Raw genomic sequence first — 24,778 nt, 5'->3', positions numbered from 1 at the left:
GTTTCAGTAACCAGCTTGGTCTTCCAACACTGTTATTGCATTATCAAGTGTGTCACTAAAGAACATTTTTCTAACCAATATTTGCATATTAAGTAAAAAATCATGAGCTTACTGTAATGTATAGTTTAAAGAAGAAATCACTTAGACATTCAGCTGCTTTTTGGACAATCCACTATGGATGTGAATGTATTTTATCACACTACTCTCTTTCTCCCTGTTTTCTCATAAGGGATATCCAGATATGCTCTGCCTCAAACTTAATATTTTAACCATGAAATGGTTAGGGATTCTATTTGAAAACTCATCTTTGCAACTTAATAATGTTTGTCCCCTAGTAATACTTTAAAATTCACTGAGATCATATGAAACTTTATTTTTAATTAAATATTTTTCCCCTTTTTTCCTACTTCCATTCTTGTGTTGCCCATTTTGTTAATTCTATAATCAGGGTGTACTGATACTGCCACCTAGCGGTCCTTTACCATAATGTCTATTTTCTCATTTCTGTCAAATATTTTCACGTTTAAAAGAACTTATTTTGCCCTTTTGGCTCTCTGAGCAGCACCATGGCAATGGGCAAGAACAAGCGCCTGACAAAAGGTGGCAAAAAGGGAGCAAAGAAGAAAGTGGTTGATCCATTTTCTAAGAAAGATTGGTATGATGTGAAAGCACCAGCTATGTTCAACATAAGAAATATTGGAAAAACACTAGTCACGAGAACTCAGGGAACCAAAATCGCATCGGATGGTCTGAAGGGCCGAGTATTTGAAGTGAGCCTAGCTGATCTGCAAAATGATGAAGTTGAATTTAGAAAATTCAAGCTAATTACTGAGAATGTTCAGGGCAAAAACTGTCTGACTAATTTCCATGACATGGATCTTACCCGTGACAAAATGGGCTCCATGGTCAAAAAATGAATGACTGAAAAACCATGACTGAAGCTCATGCTAATGTCAAGACCACCGATGGGTATTTGCTTCATTTATTCTGTGTTGGTTTTACTAAAAAACACAACAATCAGATTCGGAAGACCTCTTATGCTTAGCATCAACAGGTCCACCAAATCCAGAAGAAGATGATGGAAATCATGACCCGAGAGGTGCAGACAAATGACTTGAAAGAAGTGGTCAATAAACTGATCCCAGACAGCACTGGGAAAGACATAGAAAAGGCCTGCCAATCTATCTATCCACTTCATGATGTCTTTGTCAGAAAAGTCAAAATGCTGAAGAAGCCCAAGTTTGAACTGGGAAAACTCATGGAGCTTCATGGTGAAGGTAGAAGTTCTGGAAAAGCTACTGGGGATGAGACAGGTGCTAAAGTTGAATGAGCTGATGGATATGAGCCCCCACTCCAAGAATCTCTTTAAATTCAGACATTTAATGGTGACAAATAAAAAGGCCTATTTGTGATTTAAAAAAATAATAAAAGAACACTTATTTTATTGAAGTGACTAGCACTTGATTTTTAATAATGCAGCTCTTATTTGGCTGTTTGGTACTAGATAGATGTTGTTAAAGTTGACAAAATGAAAGGGGACTATAAGAAAGTCACTTTGCCCTCCTACCAAAAGAAGGCACTACTTTGGAAAACAAATTAATTGAGTAGGGATTATAGTATTCTCCTATAATTATCTCAAAGACCAAACCAAATGCCATATTTTTAAAGCTTAATTATACTCAATTTGATAAATTGGTTAAATTTATAGATCTAATCAAGCCTGTGGACTTATTATACATAATCACTTATTCCTGGGGTGAGTAAGAACAAATCTAAAATCTATTGACTATGTCAAATGCACCAGCCACCTAACACATATTATCCTATATCTCTCATTGTAACCTTGTGAGTCAGTTTTATTTTGCCTATTTACAGATTTAAAAACTGAGGCTTAGAAAGATTAAGTGACTTATAAGGTCACCGCACTAATAAGTGGCTGAGTCAAGATTCGTGCCCAATTCTATTTGACTTGAATTTAACTCTCTTTTTCTTACATCACACTTAGACTTGCTTCCAAGTTTGATAATTCAGCCCACCTTACCAAGTTCTACTTCCAGGATGTCCTTGACAGGTTCTAGAACATCCGGTTTGAGAGTCGTGTCCTTCACTAAAAAATAAAAAAGAAAATCATTATTTGCACTGGGAGATCTGAAAGCCTACTTACTGAAGATGTGCATGCATGGGCACACTTAGATCTCTATGTTTGGGGGCTGCCTCTTCAAATTTTATTCATATTTCATAAGGCTAGAAACTCCGGTTTTATGCAAAAAGTAAGCTTCCAAAATGACTGTGCAGGTGCTGGCAAAACGTTAGTTTTTGATAAATCCATATCTTCCTGGGTGCATTTTCTTCCACACCACTCCTGCTTGCCTATTGCAGTTTTAAGCCTCCATCTCCATCTTCCACAAAATTGTTTGTTGGGACCATCCAGCTGACTAACCAAACACAAAGGAGAACCCACCTGAGAAAATGCACAAGTCAGCCAGAGTGGAGTCCACCACCTCCATTCTTAAATTCATGGTTTGTCTCCAAATAAAGGTGAGTCCAGCCCTTTATTAATCATTTATTTCTCAACTTCCTGTCACAAGCTTTCCAAGTGTCTCCACTTTCAAACTTCCTCTAGAATATGTTCCATCTCCTGATACAGGAAAATTAATCGCCTTTACTCTGGATGTCCTCTTTAAATCTTCGGGACCTCCTTTTTTCAATTACAATATCTCTGTCCTGTGTCTTTAATGTTCTCTCTCTCCTTCCCACTCAGCATTTACCCATGCTCAGTCTCTATGTCTTAAAAAAAGAATAAAACCCTCCACCTCACATCCCTACCTCACTCATTCTCCTAGGTTTCAGCCAAATTCTTTTTTTTTAAGATTTTATTTATTTATTTTTAGAGAGAGGGGAAGGGAGGGAGAAAGAAAGGGAGAGAAACATCACTGTGTGGTTGCCTCTCACACAGCCCCTACTGAGGACCTGGCCCGCAACCCAGGCATGTGCCCTAACTGGGAATCGAACCAATGACCCTTTGGTTCACAGGCCAGCAATCAACCCACTGAGCCACACCAGCCAGGGCAGTTTCAGCCAAATTCTAGAATGAGTGTTATGTGCTTGTTTCCTCTATTTCCTCACCTCCCATGATTTCTTCCTCCATCACTCCACTGAAACTGCTTTGGCTAAAGTCACCAAAAAACTTCTTGCCCCTAAATCCACTGGGCACAACTGAATTTTTCATCTGCTTTTTTCTAAACAGCATTGGCCACACCCTCTTTGGAACCCTCTCCTCTTTCAGTTCCTTGTTTTTGGATTCTCCTGCTCACCTCTCAGCTCTATGCTCACTTGTCTCTGTGCGGTGGGCTCCTCTCCTCTGTGCCTTTGTTGGATATCAGTTCCCTTCCCAGTTTCTCCTAGTGCTCTTTTGTTCTACTCTCCCTAAGTAGTGCAGCTCACTGTCTAGGTGTCTTCCATACAGAAGGCCTTGATCCTTGAAATGATGTCTCTCCTACATCATCAATTTCACTTCCTCTACTGCTCTCCTCCCCACCCTTCCACTGACACCCACCTGCTGAGGTAAATAATGACTTCTGCCTTTCCAGATCCAATGATCAGTTCCCAGGCCTTACCATTTGAGGCAGTAGTACATCACTCTGTCCTTCCTCAGACACTTTAGTCACTGTGCCTAGGACAGTTTTTCTTTGTTTTCATACCCCTATTCCATTCTCCTTAGAGGATTCTTCTCTTCCACAGCTGTCCAAGCGTTGGAATGCACTATGCCTCAGCTCTGGACTCTTTTCTTTCTATACTCATTCCATAGGCATTCTCATTCAGGCCTTTGGCTTTGCATATTACATGTATGTTGGCCACTCTCACATTCACCTCTTCAGCCAAGCATCTCCAGACTGGCTATCCTAATACCAACTTGTTATCATGATTGGGATAAATGGAAGTCCTTTCAGGTGTAATAAAGGGTGGGGAAAAAGTAGTTTTATAGTTGTGAGTATGAGATACACAGGGTTTATTCTTCTATTATGACTTATTAATTATATTTTTCCATACAAAAAATGGTAAACCTACTTCTTCCTCAGAACTTCTTATTTTTCAGCCTTTTCTGTATCATCAAATTGTGCCACCATTTACCAAATTTTCCAGACCAGAAAACTAAAACATTGTTGATTTTCCTCTTTCTTTTAGCTTTCAGATAAAATTAATCATGTTCTATTTATGTACCAGAAAGCCATTTCTTATCACCTCTGCTAAGTCCATTCAAAGAGCAACCAGAGACATCATTTAAAAACATGAATCAAACCTGTTTCTCTCACACCTGTGCCTTATATTGGACCTTATGTATGCTATGCTGTGCTCTGCTATGCTATTCTATCCTCTACCAGTAAATTATAGAAAGTCCACCCAGTTGCCCAACTTAAAACCTAGCTTTCATCCTATCCCCATCCTTTCCACTCTTCTTCTCTCCCAATTCCCAAATCCTTTCATATGTACCTTCTAAATATTTCTTGATTTCATCCACTTCTTTCCAGTTCCACTGCCACTTCCAGCTTAGGCTACCACCAGTAAGTGCCTGCTTGATCACAGTAGCCTCCTAATTCTGTCTCCATTCTTGCTCCAAAAACCCCTTTTCTATACAGTAGACAGTAACCTATGTCAAAAAGAAATCTATTCATGACACTCTTCTGCTTAGAAAACTCAATGACTCCCTATTGCCCCTTGGATAAAGTCCAAACTTACTGGGACAGTGTGATGACAGTCCTATTTCCAGACATTCACCCTCAGCCAAACATGTTCTTTCTGGACTGTGCCATACTCTCTCTCTTCTCCTGGACATTAACTATGCTGCTCCCTTGCCTGGAACAGCACCTCTCCCACTATCATGGAAATAATTTGTTCTCACCCCTCAATTCTCACTTGGACTTGGAATACGCAGGTTTGGTTGGTGGACTCCCATGAGCCCCACTTTTCTCCACCCATCACATTGTATTGTGATGACCTGTTAATTCCCTGTCCACCCCACAGACACTACATTCTGGGAATCAGAGGGAGTGTCCAGGTACTCACTCTCACTCATGCACCCTTAGCACCAAGCTCAGTGCCTGACAAGTATAAGATTTTCAACAAATATTTGTGTGAGAATGAACAAAAAAAGAATGAGTGAGTAAATGAGGAAGACAGAAATGATGACAGACAAGGCTTGATCGAAAGAGATAAAGCAGATGTTGCAAGGGGTCCTTTGGGAAACAGAAAAGCAGACTCTGCCACTGGAAATGTGATGGGCCAATTCATCATGCCTGACTAAAAGAACAATCACACATCACTAGGAGGGGATAAGTGGTGCAAGTGGTGTATTTGCATTCTATCTTTTTATCCACAGAACAATCTAATAATATTTTAAATTGCTGAGATCCAAAGTAGTGAAGTGCAAGAGCCAGGAATAGGCAGGACTGCTTGACTTGGTTTCAGGGTGACCCGTGTGGATTGCATCACACAATAAAAGAAGAGGCAGTAAAATTGATTTATATATTTCTAAGAGATAAATCAACCATTCTGTAGCTTTGCAATACAAAATGTGAATGACTGACTCGATTATGCTTTGACATTGGCCATGCTTAAATTAATAACATGATAGTTTATTCATGCTGACACTTGTAAATCTAGTAAGAATGACCCAAGAGAAGTCTCAGAAGAATAAAGCCAGTGGGCCAATAAACATATGATAACATACTTAACCTCATTAGTATTCATGGAAATGTAAATATAAAGAAAAGAGACCCCACTTTACACCAATCAAAAAAAGTCTGAAGACACCAGATATTATTTAGGAATAATAGAAATCTATTCATTGTTGATGAAAATGTAATAGCAAATTGACATTTTAGAATAATACCATGTGTTTATAACACAAATCACATTTTATAATATAAAACAAAATTCTATTTTATTAATGGATGCAAACATATTTTAAAAGGGCATAAAGAGAAAGGATATCAAATATAAAACTTGACTGCATATGGGAAGGGAGGGAGAGAAAAGAGATGAAAGCATAGGCCTCAAGCTGTATATGCAATGCTTTGTTTCCTTAAAAAAAAAAAAAAGCTAGATTTTTAAGCATGTGAAGAAATGTTAACAGTATTAAATTTGGTGATAAGTACATGAGTGTTACTTATTTCTGTGTGTGAATTATTAATATTGTTTTTAAATTTATTATGAAAACAAACCAGGAATCAATGCATGGAAAATCCAACTTATGACAGCTTGAGTATGATCCAGAACAAGGCCTTCCCTGGAGAATGGAATCTAAGTTAATGGAAGAACTGATGTTTGCCAATATTCAAGGCTTTACATGACTATACCATATGTCTACCTTCTCTTTTTTCAAAAAAGGAAAAAATTACTAAGCCATAGGTGGATAACTTTAATTAGGTAATTGGGGTTCAAATCTATAGTCTTGAAAATAAAATCTCACTTACCAATGGTTTTCACTTGAACGACAGCTCTGACTGTCCATGAACTTTCATTATCCGACTGACTATAATCACATGTGTACATGCCCTGGTGAAAGTCATAAATTTCATTCAGTAACATTGGGTTGCTCCTTTTTTCATAGAGTAGTCTTCCATCCTAATCCAAGAGACAAGAAAATCAAATAACTTTCTTTAATCAGACAATTATCATTACTATCAATTGCACTTTTCAAAAAACTTCACAAATTTTAATGAGGGAAAAGGGTATGTCAGTCTGAGATGAGGCAATAACAATCACACTACCAAACTATAAAAAGATTCTGTTCAAAAATTGTATTTGTGACTTCTTGACAAGATGGAGGCATAGGTAGATGCACTTTGCCTCTTCACACAAACAAAAGAAGGACAACAACAAATTTAAAAATAAAAAACAATCAAAACTGCCAGAAAATTGAACTGTATGGAAGTCCAATAACCAAGGAGTTAAAAAAGAAATGTTCACCCAGACTAGAAGGAGGGGTGGAGACAGGCAGACAGGGTGGAGAAGATGTGTAGCAAGGAGGTGGCTAGTGGACCATGTGAGCAAGGTGGCAGCTGGCAGACCCTGTGGTTTGACATTTGCATGTGGATAAACCAGAACAAACAACTGGAGGATGAGACAGACCACACAACCCAGATTCTAGAGTGGGAAAAGCCTCAAAACCTCTGGCTATAAAAACCTGCGGGGTTGCAGCAGCAAGAGAAACTCCCAGCCTCACAGGAGAGTTCATTGGAGACACCCACAGGGTCCTTAGAACGTACACAAACCTACCCACCTGGGATTCAGCATCAGAAGAGCCCAATTTTCTTGTGCATAGTGGGGGAAGTACTGAAAGCTCATCAAGAGAGCCAGGCAAGTGATATTGTTCCACCTCTGATCCCACCCCAACATACTGCACCACAGCGTAGCAATGTGAGCTTCCCCACCCTGGTGAATACTTAAGGCTTCACCCCTTACTATATAACAGGTATGCTGGGACAAAGAAATATGGCCCAAATGAAAGAATAGATCCAAACTCCAGAAAATAACTAAGGGATGAGATAGCAAACCTCATCACTCTGATGAAATGCAGAGGTCAAAACACTGGTAATCAGGATGCTTACAGAAATTATTGAGTATGGTCGCAAAATAGAGGGAAAAGTGAAGACTATGCAAAATGAAGTAAAGGAAAATATACATGGAACCAAGGGTGAAGGGAAGTAAACTGGGACTCAAATCAACAGTTTGGAGCAGAAGGAAGAAATAAACAATTTAACCAGAAGAGAATAAAGAAACAAGAATTCAAAAAAATGAGGAGAGGCTTTGGAACCCCCGAGACAACTTTAAATGTTCCAACATCTGAATCATAGTGTGCTAGAAGGATAAGAGGAAGAGTGAGAAATTGAAAGCTTATTTGAAAAAATAATGAAAGAAAGTGTATATAATCTGGCAAGGGAAATAAACCTCCAGGAAGCTCAGAGAGTCCCAAAGAAGTTGGACCCAAGGAAGCACACACCAAGGCACATCATAATTACATTACCCAAGATTAAAAATAAGGAGAGAATCTTAAAAGCAACAAGAGAAAGGAAGACAGTTACCTACAAAGGAGCTCCCTAAGACTATCAGTTGATTCCTCAAAATAAACCTTACAGGCAAGAAGGGGCTGGAAAGAAGTATTCCAAGTCATGAAAGGCAAGGACCTACAATGTAGCTTACTGTACCCAACAAAGCTATTATTTAAAGTGGAAGGGCAGATAAAGTGCTTCCCAGATAAGGTCAAGTTAAAGGAGTTCATCATCACTATGCCCTTATTATATGAAATGCTAAAGGATCTTATCTAAGAAAAAGATCAAAACTATGAACAGTAAAATGACAACAAACACAATAATCGACAATTGAACCTAAAAACAAAAAAAAACAAAGGAAACAACTATAACAGTAACAGAATCACAGAAATAAAGATCACGTGGAGGGTTATCAGCAGGGAGGGGGAGGGGTGAGAATGGGGGAAAAGGTACAGGGAATAAGGAGCATAAATGGTAGGTACAAAACAGACGGGGAGATTAAGAATAGTATGGGAAATGGAGAAGGCAAAAAACTTATATATACAACCCATGGACATGAACTAAGGGGCAAGCATGTTAGTGGGAGGAGGGTACAGGGTAAAGGAGAATAAAGGGGAAAAAATGGGACAACTGTAATAGCATAATCAATAAAATATACTAAAAGAATTGTATTTGTAAAATTCTTTCATAAAATAAGAAGCATTTTCAAATACAATTACATTATGTGTGGATATCAGGGCACCAAATTTAATCAGCCCACCACACTCTAATTAATTTATTATTTTCCAAAGCATGATTCAGACTCTGAGAGTATTGTAGAAAACTCATCATGTTCTAAGTAGCTAATATCTAAATGAATTTTTAAAAAATATGTGTTTATATGTCTGAAAATTGATGTAGTTTTTCTTTGTATGGGGTTAAAATAAAGCTTCCCCTTTAAATAAATTTAACTTGAATAAAATAATGAAATATAAATTTAAAATATTAAGTGAAAATATTAAGTGAATAATAGTTTTATATAAATATAACAAAGAATAACTGATGATTGAAAAATTACTTAATTCATAGTAGACCCAAAGTCTCATGAGAATTAAAATAGATTATGAAAATTTCTTTCTCTTACTTTGAACCTATCAGTGATAGTCTTTTGCCCTTAGGGATAAAGTCTAAAATTCTTTACAATCTGATCTTGCCATTACTTCTCTGACTCATTTTTTGCTATTCCCCCTCTACCACTTGCCATTCCCTAAATGACCATGTTCTTTCTCAATCCATGCATTTGCCCATGTTTCCCACCATTTTTCCCAGTGGGTAGGCTCCTGCTCAATCTTCAATTCCCACTCAAGAGGTAGCTCTCATGGACCTAAGTTGTCAGGCATCACGATATGCTTCCAGAGCAGTAGGCACACACCTCCATCATTGTGTGTACCCTTTGTATAGTAATGATGTGTGTAGTGTTGAGGTATCTCCTTCTTTGTAGTTGTTGAGAACAGTCTTTGTTACAAGACATATACCTGGCCCTGAACACACTGGGTGAAATAAAACAAATCCTTTCTCACAGTCTAAGAATGCAAGCCCAGAGTAGTAAGCCAGAGTTTGATGCATGCCAGTGGCTTTGACTCAGCTCATATGAAACAGAAGTACGCCCTCTGGTCCAGTTAGAACTTTGAAGAATATGTAAGAATCAGTTGATTTCAGGTAAGTGCCACTTTAAGAACATTTGAAGCAAAGCACATATATATGAAATAAGGCCAAGTGGAAAGGGCTGATGCATATGGTTGTGTTTAATCTTTGGTCCCCAGTCTATGGCAGGCAGGCCAGCAATAGAATGGTCTTTGTAAATGAAGAGTGAGTAAATGCATGTGTAATTGAAAGAAAGGTTTTGAAGCATAAAAATCACATTATTAGACATTTTTAAAATTGCAACTAAGTGTTGAAGTTCTTATAAAGTTATTCAAAGACTATCATAATCACTTTTGTATCACTAGGGGCTGGTGCATAGTAGGGGCTCAATAAATATTTGTTGAATGATTGAGTATCTTTGTGCCAATAATCTTGTAGCCCCTAGCCTCCATGTGATACCTGGCCTTCCAATTTCCAACTAAGAGTACCAGGAACATATCTCTTACCACTGCAGTTAAAAGAAAAGAAAGAACGATAACAAAGAAATAACAAAAACGTAAGAGCCTATTATTCATATACATTACAAAGTTTTTTCTCATGTCATTTCACGTGAGTGTTCAAAGACTTGAACTCATTGTGCATAGATTTTGTTTTCCATTTTATAGATGAAACACCTGAGCTTCTGTAGTTTGTGTTTTGCTCCATATTGCAAAACTAGTCAGTAAGATAACTGAAAATTTATCTAAATTATTCTGATTTTGAGTTTCAGATTCTGACTGAGGAATTTCCCTTCCATTTTGCCTGCTGACTCAGTGAGTCAAGGATTCCTCCACTCTAAGTCTCTGGTGTGGTTCCTGTGGCTCAAGAAGGAATTTCCGGTAAATTGGCAGGCAGCAATCTAAAGGAAGAGGTAGGAGACGGTGGGCAGAACTGATTGGAGGATGACCTCCGGGTGGAAAGTAAATCAAGGCCAAGTGGTGGGACAGACAAGGTTAAATAATCTATCAGCTGATATTGAGGATCAAGAACATTTTTAAAGGATGGTTCAGAGCATGGAGTAAAATTCAGAGACAAAATTCTACAGTACACAGTAATAACATACAAAGAACAGAACTGGAGTGGAGGTGTGTTGTAAATCACATGAGAAAGTAATAGGGAGAAGATGCCTAGTTATAACTAAGACCTCAGCTGAATCACAGGGAAGATGAGTGGTAAAAAGTAGACTCGAATTTTTTCATAAAAAATGTAAGTATGGCTCAGTGTGTACCATTAAGATTTTATGAGATAGAATTAAAAAGAAGCACCAAAGAAAAGAGATAAGAAGTAAGCAATTTGTCTTAAAAATGATGGAAACCCCATTCTAATAATGCAATCACAAATGATTCTAGTAGAAAACAGAGGGGCTAATGGGGCTGCAAAGGGAATTCTTTGTTATGTTCAGATGTAAAGCAAAAGGAGGAGGAGGTGGAGAGGGAGAGGAAGAAACCATATACAAATAAGGAGGAACACCTCAGCATGAACCTGCATGAATAGTGTCAGTAAGTCCTAGAAAGAACTGAGGCATGAAAACAAAAACAGCCGAGAGCACTAAAATGATGTTTAAAGGTATGTGTGAAACAAGAAGAAGAACAAAACAAAGAAAGCTCACTCTATTAGGAACATTTATTATAACATGTTTCTCTAATATCACAAATCCACTGCACTACTGGGCAATACTGCCACTCCGGGGAGCACAATGCACTTTGTGTTACTCTCTGAGAATGGTGCTCCCTGGACCTGAGCAACACAGTAGAGGTCCTGCCTGGGTTTTTACTACCTATTTTAGGAGGACTCTCAACATTTATATCTCAAGTCATATATTCCCTGATGGACTTGATGGTTTCATATCTGTTTTAATGACTCATTGTGTCCAGGTCTGTATATGTCACCTCTTCTCACTCCTAATTGAATTAATGTCTACTTTCTCCAACTTTATAAATTCTGTGAATTTTTGAGCCATAAAATCCCAAAATGTGATTGTCATCTCTTTCATGCCCTGTATTAAAGCATTTCATCTTTTATTTTATTTCCTGAAAATATGACTAGCATCCACCATATTCTTTCTGTTCCCACTGATAGGCCCCTGGATCAGAAGTCACACTTGTAAACTTCAAACTCACCAACAGAGGCCAAATTACCACACAGCCAATCTGCAGCTTGTATTCCTAGCTCTAACCCTGGCTACACCAGGGAAGGACTCTCAGGCTCCACCATGCTGAGCTGCATACCATTCATGGAACATGCCCAGCATGTGTCTGTTGCCATTGATCACATTGCACGTTCCTGCTAAGTGCAGTTTTACAGTCTCTTGCTACAATCAACTGATAACAATTTACTTATACATAAATTGTACACTAATACTTATCTTTTAATGGGAAAAAGGCACATTGTGAAAGTTAGAGACTGATAAGCTAAATGTCAATCCCTAGTCATAGTCTTGAATGAATTATTAAATGGATGGTTTATGAACACTTAAAAAAAGAAAAGGCAGTTAATATCAGCCACTTCCTTTTTACTAACAAGAATCATGCCAGTCGTCTCAATTCTTTCCATGATAAAATTATTAGACCAAAGGCTTAGAGGAATACAGTAGACATACTATGTCTTAATTATACTGACTCATTCAGAAAATACTTTCATGATCTTCTTGTTAAATGAAATAGATACATGTGAACTGAGTGATTAAATCTCTGAGTGCCTTTTTTAGTTAATGGAGCAGCAATATGATGCCCCACCCCTGCCAAGCTGTGGATTGATGGACCATATGTAACTAGATGGATAAATCTAAGGTCAACAACTGTTCAGTATTTTTACTAAGTGCTTTAGTAAAGACCTATCATGCATGTATCTCATCTACAGGTCTTATAAATATAGAAGTGATGGTTAATATGTTACATTTCAAAATTCTAACCACTTAATATGGAAAATGAAGAGCTAAAACCAACAAATTGTAGTTTAATAGGAATAAATATAAAATCACAAATGTAGGTTATAATTCTACTCTACTAGCACAAAAATTGAAATGCTCTGCTTGTAGTTCTTGTGAAAAAGACATACCTGCCAACTTAGAGTAAATCAACTATATAATAAGCTGCCCCAAACTAATACAAGCATAGACTGACTACACTGATATAATATTCAGAATAAAGAAGACAACTGTTTCTCTGTTTTTAATATTGGTTAGACAACATGTGGATCATAGCCGTGAATCAATATTAGGAAGTTGCTCAAGATTATGAGAGGTCTGAAATTTAACCATGAGAACAATCAAATGGACCTATGTATCAACCTTGGAAACAGTTTTCAGAAACCAAATCTAAATGATGTTTACTTCTTTCCTACTTGGAATCACTTTATCTCTGGTCTAGCCAGTCTTATCATTCTCAACAGTTCTCCATGTCACTAGGCCCACCAAATGCCATCAAGTGCCAGTTACTGTGAGAAGTAGGCCAAAAGGAAGTGAGAAAAAGAAGTGGCAGTTCTATGTATGAAAATCTCATGGAACATAGGCCTCAGAGATGGTCTGGCAGCCACCTCAGCAGCGTGGCAAGCAAACGTGACATGAGTGAGATTGTCTTAAACCGCCAATGGAGAAGTTATTCATGGCATGAACAAGAGTTCATGAAGAGTCTTTCTCATTGAACCTTTGTTATAATTTTTCCCATGTCAAATATTTTTTTAGCCAATGCCCTATCATTGAAGTCTCTGTATGCCAAGGCTATTTTTTCATTATGGTTTTTAGAAATAAAGAAAATATAGAGAAAAACATCATTAGGATATATACTAATTGATTTACTTCAAGTCCAACTTCTCCATCATTAAATATTTCTATCATGAATCTCTGTACACTATCATGTTATCTGCACACAATGATAGTTTTGCTTCCTCCTTTCTAATTTGGATGCCTTTTATTTCTTCTTCTTCTCTGATTGCTGTGGCTAGGACTTCCAATACTATGTTGACTAGAAGTAGTGAAAGTGGACATCCTTGTCTTGTTCCTGATCTTAGTGAGAAAACTTTTAGTTTTTGCCCATTGAGTATGATGTTGGCTTTGGTTTCTTTTATATGGCCTTTATTATGTTGAGGTATACTCCCTCTACTCTCACTTTGCTGATTGTCTTTATCATAAATGGGTGCTGTACCTTATCAAATGTTTTTTCTGCATCTATTGCTATGGTCATGTGATTTTTGTCTTTTCTTTTGTTTATGTGATCTATTACATTTACTGATTTGCAAATATTGTACCATACTTACATCCCTGGGATGAACCCCACTTGATCATAGTGTATGATCATTTTAATGTACTGCTGGATGTGGTTTTCCAATATTTTCTTGAGGATTTTAGCATCTATGTTCATCAGTGATATTGGCCCATAATTTTATTTCTATGTTGTGTCTTTATCTGGTTTTGGAATTAGGATGATTACCAATGAAATATTTCACAAATATTGAACAAACATTTCAAAAATTTATATGGAACCATAAATGACCCTGAATAGCTGCAGCAATTTTGAGAAAGAAGAACAAAGTAGGAGGGATCACAATACCTGATATCAATCTGTATTACAAGGCCACTGTAACCAAAACAGTTTGGTACTGGCATAAGAACAGATACATAGGTCAATGGAACAGAAAAGAGAGCCCAGAAATAAACCCAAGTCTCTATGGTCAATTAATATTCAACAAAGGGGGCAGAATCATAAAATGGAGTAGAAATAGCTTCTTTAAGGTACAGTGTTGGGAGATCTGGACAGCTACATGCAAAGAAATGAAACTTGATCAACAACTTACACCATACACAAAAATAAATTCAAGGTGGATAAAAGACTTAAATATAATTTGTGACACCATAGAAGTCCCAGAGGAGAACATAGGCAAGAAAATCTCAGATATTCCACACAGCAATATTTTCTAGATATGTCCGCTAGAGCAAGGGACATTAAGGAAAGAATAAACAAATGGGACCTCATCAAAATAAAAAGCTTCTGCATGGCAAAGAAAACAGCAGTAAAATGAAAAGGGAACCAACTATATGGGAAAATATATTTGCCAGTAATACCTTGGACAAGGGTTTAATCTCCAAAATATATAAAGAACTCACATAACTCCACTCCAGGAAGATAAACAACCCATTTAAAAAATGAGCAAAGGACTTGAACAGACACTTCTCCAAGGATGGCATACAGAGGGTCCAGAGACATATGAACAGATGCTCAACATCACTAGCCATCAGAGAGATTCAATTTAAACCATAATGAGGATACCATTTCACACAGGTCAGAATGGCCAACATAAACAAATCCACAAACAAATGTTGGAGAGGATGTGGAGAAAAGGGAACCCTAGTGCACTGTTGGTGGGAATGCAGACTGGTGAGGCCACTGTGGAAAACAGTATGGAATTTCCTCAGAAAACTAAAAATGGAACTTCCTTTTGACACAGCAATACCACTGCTGGGATTATACACTTAAAATCCTAAAAACACCAATTCAAAAGAACCTATGCACCCCAATGTTCATAGAGGCACAATTACAATAGCCAAGTGCTAGAAGGAACTCAAGTGCCCATCAGTGAATGAGTGGTTCAAAAAACTGTGGTACATTTACACAATGGAATCCTATGCAGCAGAAAGAAAGAAGGAGCTCCTACCCTTCACAACAGCATGGATGGAACTGGAGAGCATTATGCTAAGAGAAGTAAGCCAGGCCCTGAAAGACAAATACCATATGATCTCACATATAAGCAGAACCTAATCAACAAAACAAGCAAACAAAATATAACCAGAAACATTGAAATAAAGAACAAACTGACAGCAACCTGAGGGGAGGTGGGAGAGGGATAATGGGGGAATATAGGGGAAGGTCCATCAAGGAACATGTGTCAAGGACACATGGATAAAGCCAAAGGGGGTAGTTCGAGGATGGGAGGCAGGGATGGGTGGGGCAGGGGACTCTGGTGGGGCAAAAATGGAGACAACTGTACTTGAATAGCAATAAAATAAAAAGAATCTCCAAATTAAAAATTTTTTTGACATGTCTTCTAAAAATATTTTGGAAACTTTCAGAGACTCCAGCCTATGAATTTATTTCAGCTGGATATTCTGTACACCTGGTAGGTATATCCCTGGTGAGCAGTTTCATCTGAACTCAACAACACCATGTTTTCATCCTCTCTGCCAGTGTTAATGTCATCTGCTCTGAGATGTCGTAAGTGTGAGTCACCCACCATCTGAGTACCTGGGTTTTGCATGAAAGAAAAGAGCACTGGGTACAATTCCCTGCCTAATGTAGTCACTCTTAGTGTTGCTTACATGAGGTCTGAGAGATTCCAGGTATGCATGTATCTGTGTGTGCATATGTGTGTCTGCACATGCACACACATACCTGCAATGGATGAAACATTAACCTCTCCAAATCTGCATCAGAAGGTACAATTTTAACAATAGCTATTGTTTGCCTACTTTTAGAACAGATGCCTGTTCACCATTAAACACACTATGATATTTTTCAGTCAAAGACCCAGGGAAGTGACATAAAACTTCCTTTTGTAAATGTCATACAGCCTTAGGGTTTAGTTTACAAGAGCAATAGATGCAGAAGGCTGGCAACTACTCTGTGGCTTGCTCTTACCTAAAAGTAAAAATAAGCCTTCATTTCCAGGATATGCATTTGCATCTGAAATAACTGGGGCAAACCTGGTTTTCTGGGCTAGGAGCATCCTACCTTGACATAGAAAGACATCTGTCATCCAGATTACAAATACTTGAACCAAGGGAAGTTTTATTCTTAAGAGAGAACTGAAAATAATGAGCAGTACCATTGACTCTTCTTATTAACCTCATTTTAGAGGTTATGAAATTAATGTTTCTTAAACTAGGATTTCATTGAAACCAGCACATTTTCAGTGTCACTTTAAAATATAAATGTGATACTTTAAGCACATCACTCATCATCCGTGAATACTTTTTCATACAGTAGATTTAACACCTGTCCACTTATTGTCACCAAGTTTCAAGAGAATCAGGTAAAAAAATGTCTTCTCACACCACAGTAATTGTACCCCCATCAGCCTCTAATTGTTAAGTCTTGGAGTGCATAAAACCACCAGATGAACAGGGGCTGCCTTCTTGACTTCAATCAGTGGCAATTCAAAATGACTTTTTTATTTTAGCAAACAGATATATTTTGAAGTCAAATTTAAAGTTTTACATGATTTTTAAGGCAAAGTCCAGTACTGAACTTAAAACTGTTGCACCTGTAGGAAGCAATTTTAAAAACTTTTGCAAGTATAGGAAGCCATTTAAATTCTATTCCCTGATTCCATCATCCAGGGGTCAGCTGACATAGGGCTACTTATGAAGCATTTGTATATCTGTTAGCACTTGGTGTAACAATAAAACACAATGAAAATGTGAAGTGTTTACTATGTTTACTGAAATATGGTTTATAACTCAAAGTTATTATGAAACTTGCCTTTTCCTGGCCCTTGTTCCATCTTTCTCTTAGTATGGCGCTCCCTTCTCACTGTCTCATCTGTCACTCAGGGCTACCGAGCATTTGCCTTAAATGTCTCCCAGTTGTGTCCACTTAGGAAAGTATTCTACTCTCTTATTTCTTCCAGAAATGCTTCAAGTCTCACTTGGTGGGTGCTCTCTTACCCTTAGCAATTCTCATTGCTTTCTAAAGTCAATAAAATGAACTAATCTGGCCTTCTGCATTCGTGGATGTTGTAAGTTGATGTCTTAACTACACATGTATATTCTAGACTTCTAGAAATATTCCTGGCACCATCAAAAGGATGATTCTAATAATTACAATATCAAGCTCTGTGTCTATCTAGGGGAAAAAAACTTTTTAGAAAACTGGGTCTTCTTTGTAGAAACAAGGCCAGAGTTTGGAAAGTTCTAGCCCTCAGTTACTCAAATCCACATTTTTATATACTGATAGAGATGTTACCATTTAAAACCATTCTCTTGCATTAATTTTGGAAAAGTCATTCTTACCTGGTACCAGGTCACCTCTGGACTCTGTGCATTGTTTTGGCAACCAAGACTAGGGCAATATATGGAGTCAGTGCTACCAATAAGAAGGTATTGTTTATGCGGTATAGAGTTCACACAGGATATGTTTGTCTTGGGCTTAACTTCTAAGACCATCTTAACACAACAGGCCTCATCCTGGGGGCTCCTAGGAGAGTCAACAAGGTCATGTAAACATAGATATTATATCCAGATAATATAGGATTTAGCGCTGTTTTCGATAAGAATGCATTTTGGGCATACCTAATCCTGGGTCTACAAATATATGACCCAGCATTGTTGATCTCCATGGTCAAAAAACGTAAGGTAATATTGTCCAGGATGATGTGAGAATAGTTTTTAGTAATTTCCCTTAATGTGTCTCCATTTTGAGGTTGTAGGTACCACTGGACCTCAGATAAGGCCTTACTGTCACTGCAGGGCAGGCGTTCAGGGCCTTGGGTGGTTGTGAGTGAACTTCTGTGGTAGAAATAAGATTTCTGTGGGTCTGGTAAGTCACAAAATAAGACAAACTCCTCCTCACTCTTTGAAGAATATGTCCAAAGAAATTTTTTGGTGGAGCAACCTGAAAACCACACACACACAAAAAGCAATACTGAAATGCATTAGAGATAAAACTCTGACTTATCTTTACAAAGAGTAGTTGTATGTCTTTCCCCTTCACTGTTCCCATTTCGTAAGGAAAAGGAAATTCTCATTCTAACCCTTTCCAGGGGACTTCAGCATCACCAGTGTCAATAGTGGCTTCCCAGTAAAGGTGGCCGATGCACCCTTCATGCCTCTTTGGCTGTTCCCACTGTCCACCCACCGAATGGTAACTGGGTTCCCCATCAATGGTTGGTATCAGCTGAAGGCTGTTCACTCCAATAATTTCTCCTCTTACACCCATCTTAACAGCAAGATGGAAGTGTTCTGTATTAATATGTCATGCTACTGATATATCAAATTATGTCACTTTAAACTTTGACTACAAGATTCACAGTGTTAACAAAAAAAAAAAAAAAGTGAAATCCCCTACCTGAAATATTAAATCCTTTAATTCTCTCTCCTGTGACAAGACAAAGAAATATCCATCCCAAGTAAAACATTATTCTCCCTGGGTTCTGTCATCCCTTCAGTAACCATATTCTGTAGCCAAAGTGAAGTACATTGTGACTCAGATCTCTGTCCTGAGGATCCTCTTCATTTCTGCAAATGGAAAATGGAGAAATGGGAACTTAAGATCAAAATGCAAGTCACACAGGAAGCTTTGAAAGGGCAGATCCTTCCAAGTGAGCTGTCATATGTCCACATGAGTATGCTATTTTCAATGGTATGTAGCAGTTTCTGTATGTGTCATTTCTTTACACATCTGAAGGAGGGAGAATATTTCAAGTTCATAGTATCACTTGGAACTTTGCACCATGCAGTGTGTTCTTTTGACTACATTTACTTACAGAATTCTTTTTTTTTTAATATTTTCACATTGTATATATATTTCTGAGAGTAATTTGGAAAGAATTAAGTGAAAGTTTTCCTGAAAAAAAACTCAAGTTGAACAAAAATGTTATATTCTCCACATTTAGGGAAACTAATGATATAGCTCATACTATAAGGTTTGAGACTGTCTGCACATAGATTATAAAAACTGTTAGATAATAGATGATGCTTGACCCTCTCTGCCTCAAATAAGAAAGAAAAAGTTTCTCCTGAATAGCATTACTACCAATCCTCTGAAATATAAAAGGGGAGCAGATCACGTCAAGAGAAAGAGTAAGCCCTGACCAATGTGGCTCAGTTGGTTGAGCATCACCCCACAAAGCAAGAGCTCTCTGATTTGATTCCTGGTCAGCACACAGGCCTGGGTTGTAGGTCCAGTCCCTGGTCAGGTGACATACAAGAGGCCACCCATGGATGTATCACTCTCACATCAATGTTGCTCTCCCTCTCTTTCACCCTCCCTTCCCCTCTCTCTAAAAATAAATAAAATCTTAAAAAAAAAAATAGAACGAGAGTAAGTGCCTGGGCTGTTTTCCTGGTGGTTTTGTCCCCCTCGTTGATAGGATGATCATTGGAATTTTCAACCCATTTCAAGAGATGAGAGATAAGGATACTGGGATGGTGTCTTATTCCATCCAAGCTGCCATAACAGAATACCAAAGAGTAGATTGTCTATGAACAACAGAAATTCATTTTTCACACCCCTAGAGGCTGGTAAGTCCAAAATCAAGGCACCAGCATGATTAGTTCTGGTGAAGACCCTCTATCTCGTTAACAGCCAGCGCCTTCTTGTGGTGACCTCACTTGGTAGAAGACATTAGAGATCTCTCTGGAGACTCTGTTATAAGAACACTAATCCCATTCATGAAGGCTCCACTGTTAATATCTAAACAACTCCCTAATACTATCACTAGGGGATCATTTTGAGGATTAGGATTTCAACATATGAATTTGAAGTTGGAAGAAACATAAACATTCAGATTCTCAACCCACTTCAGAGTTACTAATTGATTATTACTCAATTTTATTTTGAGAGAAAAATAAAAGTAATTTTTTCTATAAAACAGTTTTTCCTATGCTTCTGAGAGTTCTATTATTACTAACATAAAAATACCCTGTGTGTTATTCTTGAGGTTACAGAAATAAGGAAATTTAACCCCTGCATCTTAGCTAGAGTTTTCTGCTAAAACACTTCCATACTCTTGTAGGCAATTTGGGGAGGGTGGCAAAATAAAAAATGGTAGATCCCTGTCTTGAAGGGTCTGACAAAGTGTGGAAAACAATGTTGAAGGAAAAAATTATTTTGACACTGAGTAAAACTGCAACAAAGAGTTTGTTCAAGACTGTTACACTGGAGTAGAGAGATCAAGCTCAGTTCAAAATACAACAAGGACAGGTGATGATTTATAGCCGAAGAGCAAGGTAAAGAAATAAGGAGATGGAAAATTACCAAGAGGAAACATCAAGGGCTGCAGAATTCTTATTAAACTGACCTAACAGGATTCTTTCTGCAGGCACTTCAAGGCCTTAGAAGCAAGGGTGGGAGAAGAGGTATCAAGGTGACTGGTCAAATATCAAGGACAGAAGGACGACTTAGCATACATTTTGATAAAATGGGCTGCGATGAGCCTTAGACATAACTAGGACCAAGGTCTAGGACGAGTTGAGGTCTTCAGAGGATCCTGACTAAAATTTGGTCAAGGAGAAAGTCTTTGTCAACAAGAACAGGCAGCTAAACAATTCCAGGAAAATGAAATAAAGAAACAAATGCAGAAATAACAGAAAAGAAAAAATAAAGAGGAAAGAAAAGAAAGGAAGGAAGGGAGTGGGAGGGAAGGAAGGAAGGAATAAGTTATATTAAATATTGTATGGCCACTCTGAAAGTTCCCTTTAAAAGTATTCTTCCCATATATTTTTTTTATTTTTAAATGATTTTTTCATTTTATTTACTTATTTTTAGAGAAAAGGGAAGAGAGGGAGAAAGAGAGGGAGGGAAACATTGATGTGTGAGAGGTACATTGATTGGTTGCCTCTTGCATGCCCCTAAATGGGTACCTGGCCCACAATCCAGGCATGCGCCCTGACTGGGAATCAAACTGGCAACCTTTTGGGTTCACAGGCCAGCACTCAATCTACTGAGCCACATCAGCCAGAGCTGATTTTTTTATGGAGATTACAAAAAGTCAGTATCTCTCACTATTGACATCTAAGCAGCTATGCAAATTCCTCTCTTCACTCCTCTCTCACTGGTTGTTCCTTCAACCACTCCCTCCACCTACGACTTTCCCAGGACCTTTCTTTCCAGGTATCTCCTCCTTGTCTTTTAAAGAAACACTTGGCTTTTTCATCATCTTACAAAATTCTTCATTTTCAACCAGTTTCCAACACACACACACACACACACACACACACACACACACGCTATGTCTCCAACATCTTCAGATGCAGAAGAAGGGAATAACTTTAACATTTAGAAATTAGTTAACAATAATTAATGTTTCTCTAGCAGAAACACTGAGCTGGAGGTATCTTTGGGAATCCAATTGGAAAAGTCCAAGGGAAGCCAGGTGGGACTCAGGAAGGAATCTGGCAGTCAGCAACATGGGAGACAAGAGGGTTCAAGCCAGAGAAGTCTGTCCACTGCCAGGAAAAAGCAAACAGACTCCCCTGAGGAACACCAGCTTGGAAGGGTGAGTCAGGGCCAAGAAAAAATTAAAAAGGATATACCCAAAAAGAAGAAGTAAAACAGAATACAGGAAGCACTAAGCACAGAGAGTGTGAAGGAAAGACTAGATGTTGATGTCAAAAGCTATGGAGGAATTGGATACAAAAAAAAGACTGAAAGGGCCCATTAGGTTTGGGTGTCAATGGGTCAGATGAGCATGCACAGGGTGAGTGTGAGATGATAGAGAGCTGTGCTATGATGAGACAGTAGGGGAAGGAATGTGGGAAGCTGGGGCAAGCTGCATCTTCCAAAAGCTGCACTCTTCAGGGAAGACAGGGTACTCTTTGCTCCTTTGTTGACAAAGGGAGAGTTTCGACATGATTCCACTGTGAGAGGAATAAGAAAGCAGGGTAGCAGGTCAACTACAAGTGATAGTAAGAGAGTTCATGGACTGACTTCTCTGAGGAGGCAGGAAAAAAATACAACCCTGAAAACCACAGAGACATTATCTTGGAGAGGAGAAGGGCAGAGCTATGTAACATGGGTAGATCTATCCAGACCAGTTTGTTCAGGTGGGAGCCAAAAGCACAAGATGTTTCCACCTGGCTGCTTACCTTCTGAAAGTAGGAAGTTCTCAGCAGAAGCAGCTTCATGAGATGGTGGAGGGCCTTGAAGAGTGCCAGGCATGGGGATCAGAGTCACTGCATTATTTATCCTTGCTAGTGGTTTTTCTTATAATGACTATGGTCAAGGAAAAGGGCAAGAATAAAGCAACTGCTTTTCAAGATGTGGTCTGCCTTCCTCATCTTCCTTTCCTTCATCCACAAAACTCCTGAACAAACTATCTTCCCATCTCCAGCTTTTGGAGGCATCTTTCTATAAAGCAAGCCTGAGGATGTCATTTTTATGCTAATAATTTCACCCCACTGAGTATGAGATAAAAATCAATTCCCAACCACCATGTGTAAAATCCTGCATGACCTGATTTGCCTCTCTCATGTATAATCTGAATTTCTTCCCCAAAGAGACCTTCCCTGACTCCCTGAATAACGAATCCTATCCCTTCCTCCTGACTACTGTGCCAGCCAGCAATCATCTTTTATATGAGTCATTTGATATTACTTCATCTTAGCAGACTCCTACTCTCTAGTCTCTGGTCATGCTCTGGAAGATAGCTATTGTCATTTTACTGATGGACAACCAAAACTGATATTGCTTGAAATAGTGGCTGCCACTATTAATGGATGAGTATTAGAAAAGAAATTTATGTACACATGTAGAATATCTCAAAGACTCTGATTCTCCCATTACCGCATGCTGTCATCTCACAGAAAGATGAGAGCCCATCTTCAAGTGTCTAAAGCATGTTTACTTCAAAACATTTTTATAGTTCTTTTAGAGAGCTTTATTTCCTTCATCAGAGGTTGTGGATTACCCACCTCAGTTGGTCAAGGCTACAACTTCAATTATCTTTGGTTGATAATAAACTAAAAATTTCACTGACCAAAGTTTTGAGTAGGAAAAGGGGAGATAGAAAATGCTGAAGAAGGCAGGTGTCAAATTTGGCAGATATCTTGAGTCCCTCTACTCTTCACCTTTTCCACAAAATGCTCAAAGCCTGTAAATATGTTTCTTTTATAACTACCATTTTTTGTAAACTGAAGACTCCAGATACATAGAGATGTAAATTTTGATAGTTAGTACATCTATCATTACAATATATTTTATGAAAAAGAATTGTGTTATTCAATTCATTTTGAAAATTATTTAAGCTCTTTCTCCAGTTACATTTTCTGATTAGGAAATATAGTAAAAAAAAAAAAAGTACCATTGTCTTACCTTTATTTCCTGTTCTTAAGACATAAAAAAGAGGAAGAAACTTCATGTCATTTCCGTGACTGCAGGCTTTTCTATCTGAAGAACATGTGAGAATATCCAATTTCAAATAGTTCTACTGTATCTCTTCCTAGACAGAGAGATAACCAGAAAAGAAAACAGCAATTTAATTTTTACAAGTTTGGAAATAATGAGTTATAATTGGAGAGAAAAAAAAATCTTCAGTATTTTGCAAGTGGCCACTGACATTGTCAAATCCATTTTAGTAAAGAGGAAAATCAAATTAACTACCTCTATCAGTAAAAAGAAACACCCTGAAGATGAAATGTCTAAGACTCTTTGACAAGCTCCTCCACTAGATAAGGCTTGTGGTTAGGTTTAGTTGAAAAGTGAGTAAGCCTATTTCCTTTACAGGAATTTCCTGTAAAGCCTATTAGCACTCAATTTCTCAACTGTGGGTTTTTGTTTTTTTTTTTTTTGTCTTGAACACCTAACCCCCAAAAGTGTAACCTTGAAGATATAGCCTAAGCTTTTCTTGTGATTAACTTTCTAATTCTCAACAAAAAAAACTCTCTCTAACACCATTTAAATGAAGTGAGAATTTATTGCTACAGAGAGGGAAATAATCTAAAATCACTAAGGTTTTTTTGTACCTAATTTTAAGAGAGAGCTTTGAAATATAATATATAATTAAGGATACCAGTGTTATTTAATAGAACTAAAATCATTTAATAAAGACCTCACAACAGTCTGAGACCATATTGGTCAGAAAGAGCTTTATCTAGAAAGTATCTTGATTAAGCCTAGATAACACAATCCCTCAAGACTCTCAGATTCTAATAAAGATAAGACCGTTTCATTTGAGCACATCAAAGTTCCAGGGCTATTTCTATACCTAACTAAAAGATAACATAAAATGCAAATGAAGACTAAGTTCACTTTGGGTTAAAGACAAAATTAGTATTTATCTGAGGTGAGGGAGTATGGATAGAAGGAGGAATTAGAAATTATAGCTAGAAATGAGTTCAATATATTTCTGCACTGCTC

The 24,778-nt window shown here is 37.9% G+C and overlaps 1 protein-coding gene and 1 pseudogene across 1 annotated transcript in view; one reads left to right on the top strand and one right to left on the bottom strand.

Moving 5' to 3' along the window:
- Window positions 1-24,079, bottom strand: part of IL18RAP (interleukin 18 receptor accessory protein) — a 33,639-nt gene extending 9,560 nt beyond the window's left edge. The window contains exons 1-8 of the mRNA XM_024571865.2: window positions 24,023-24,079; window positions 23,735-23,861; window positions 22,510-22,636; window positions 18,770-18,939; window positions 17,995-18,316; window positions 17,716-17,899; window positions 6,474-6,624; window positions 2,042-2,107 (exon numbers count right to left, since the gene is read on the bottom strand). Of these exons, the coding sequence (XP_024427633.1) occupies window positions 2,042-2,107; window positions 6,474-6,624; window positions 17,716-17,899; window positions 17,995-18,316; window positions 18,770-18,839 (793 nt within the window). The 5' untranslated portion in view covers window positions 18,840-18,939; window positions 22,510-22,636; window positions 23,735-23,861; window positions 24,023-24,079. The remainder of the gene's footprint in view (window positions 1-2,041; window positions 2,108-6,473; window positions 6,625-17,715; window positions 17,900-17,994; window positions 18,317-18,769; window positions 18,940-22,509; window positions 22,637-23,734; window positions 23,862-24,022) is intronic.
- On the top strand, window positions 547-1,344 carry LOC112315204 (small ribosomal subunit protein eS1-like; annotated as a pseudogene).
- Window positions 24,080-24,778: the final 699 nt, after the last annotated feature.

The sequence above is a fragment of the Desmodus rotundus genome, chromosome 5 (genome assembly GCF_022682495.2).
Source record: "Desmodus rotundus isolate HL8 chromosome 5, HLdesRot8A.1, whole genome shotgun sequence".
NCBI lineage: Eukaryota > Metazoa > Chordata > Mammalia > Chiroptera > Phyllostomidae > Desmodus > Desmodus rotundus.
Note: the sequence above shows the minus strand (reverse complement) of the source record. Positions and strands in the feature narration are given on the sequence as shown.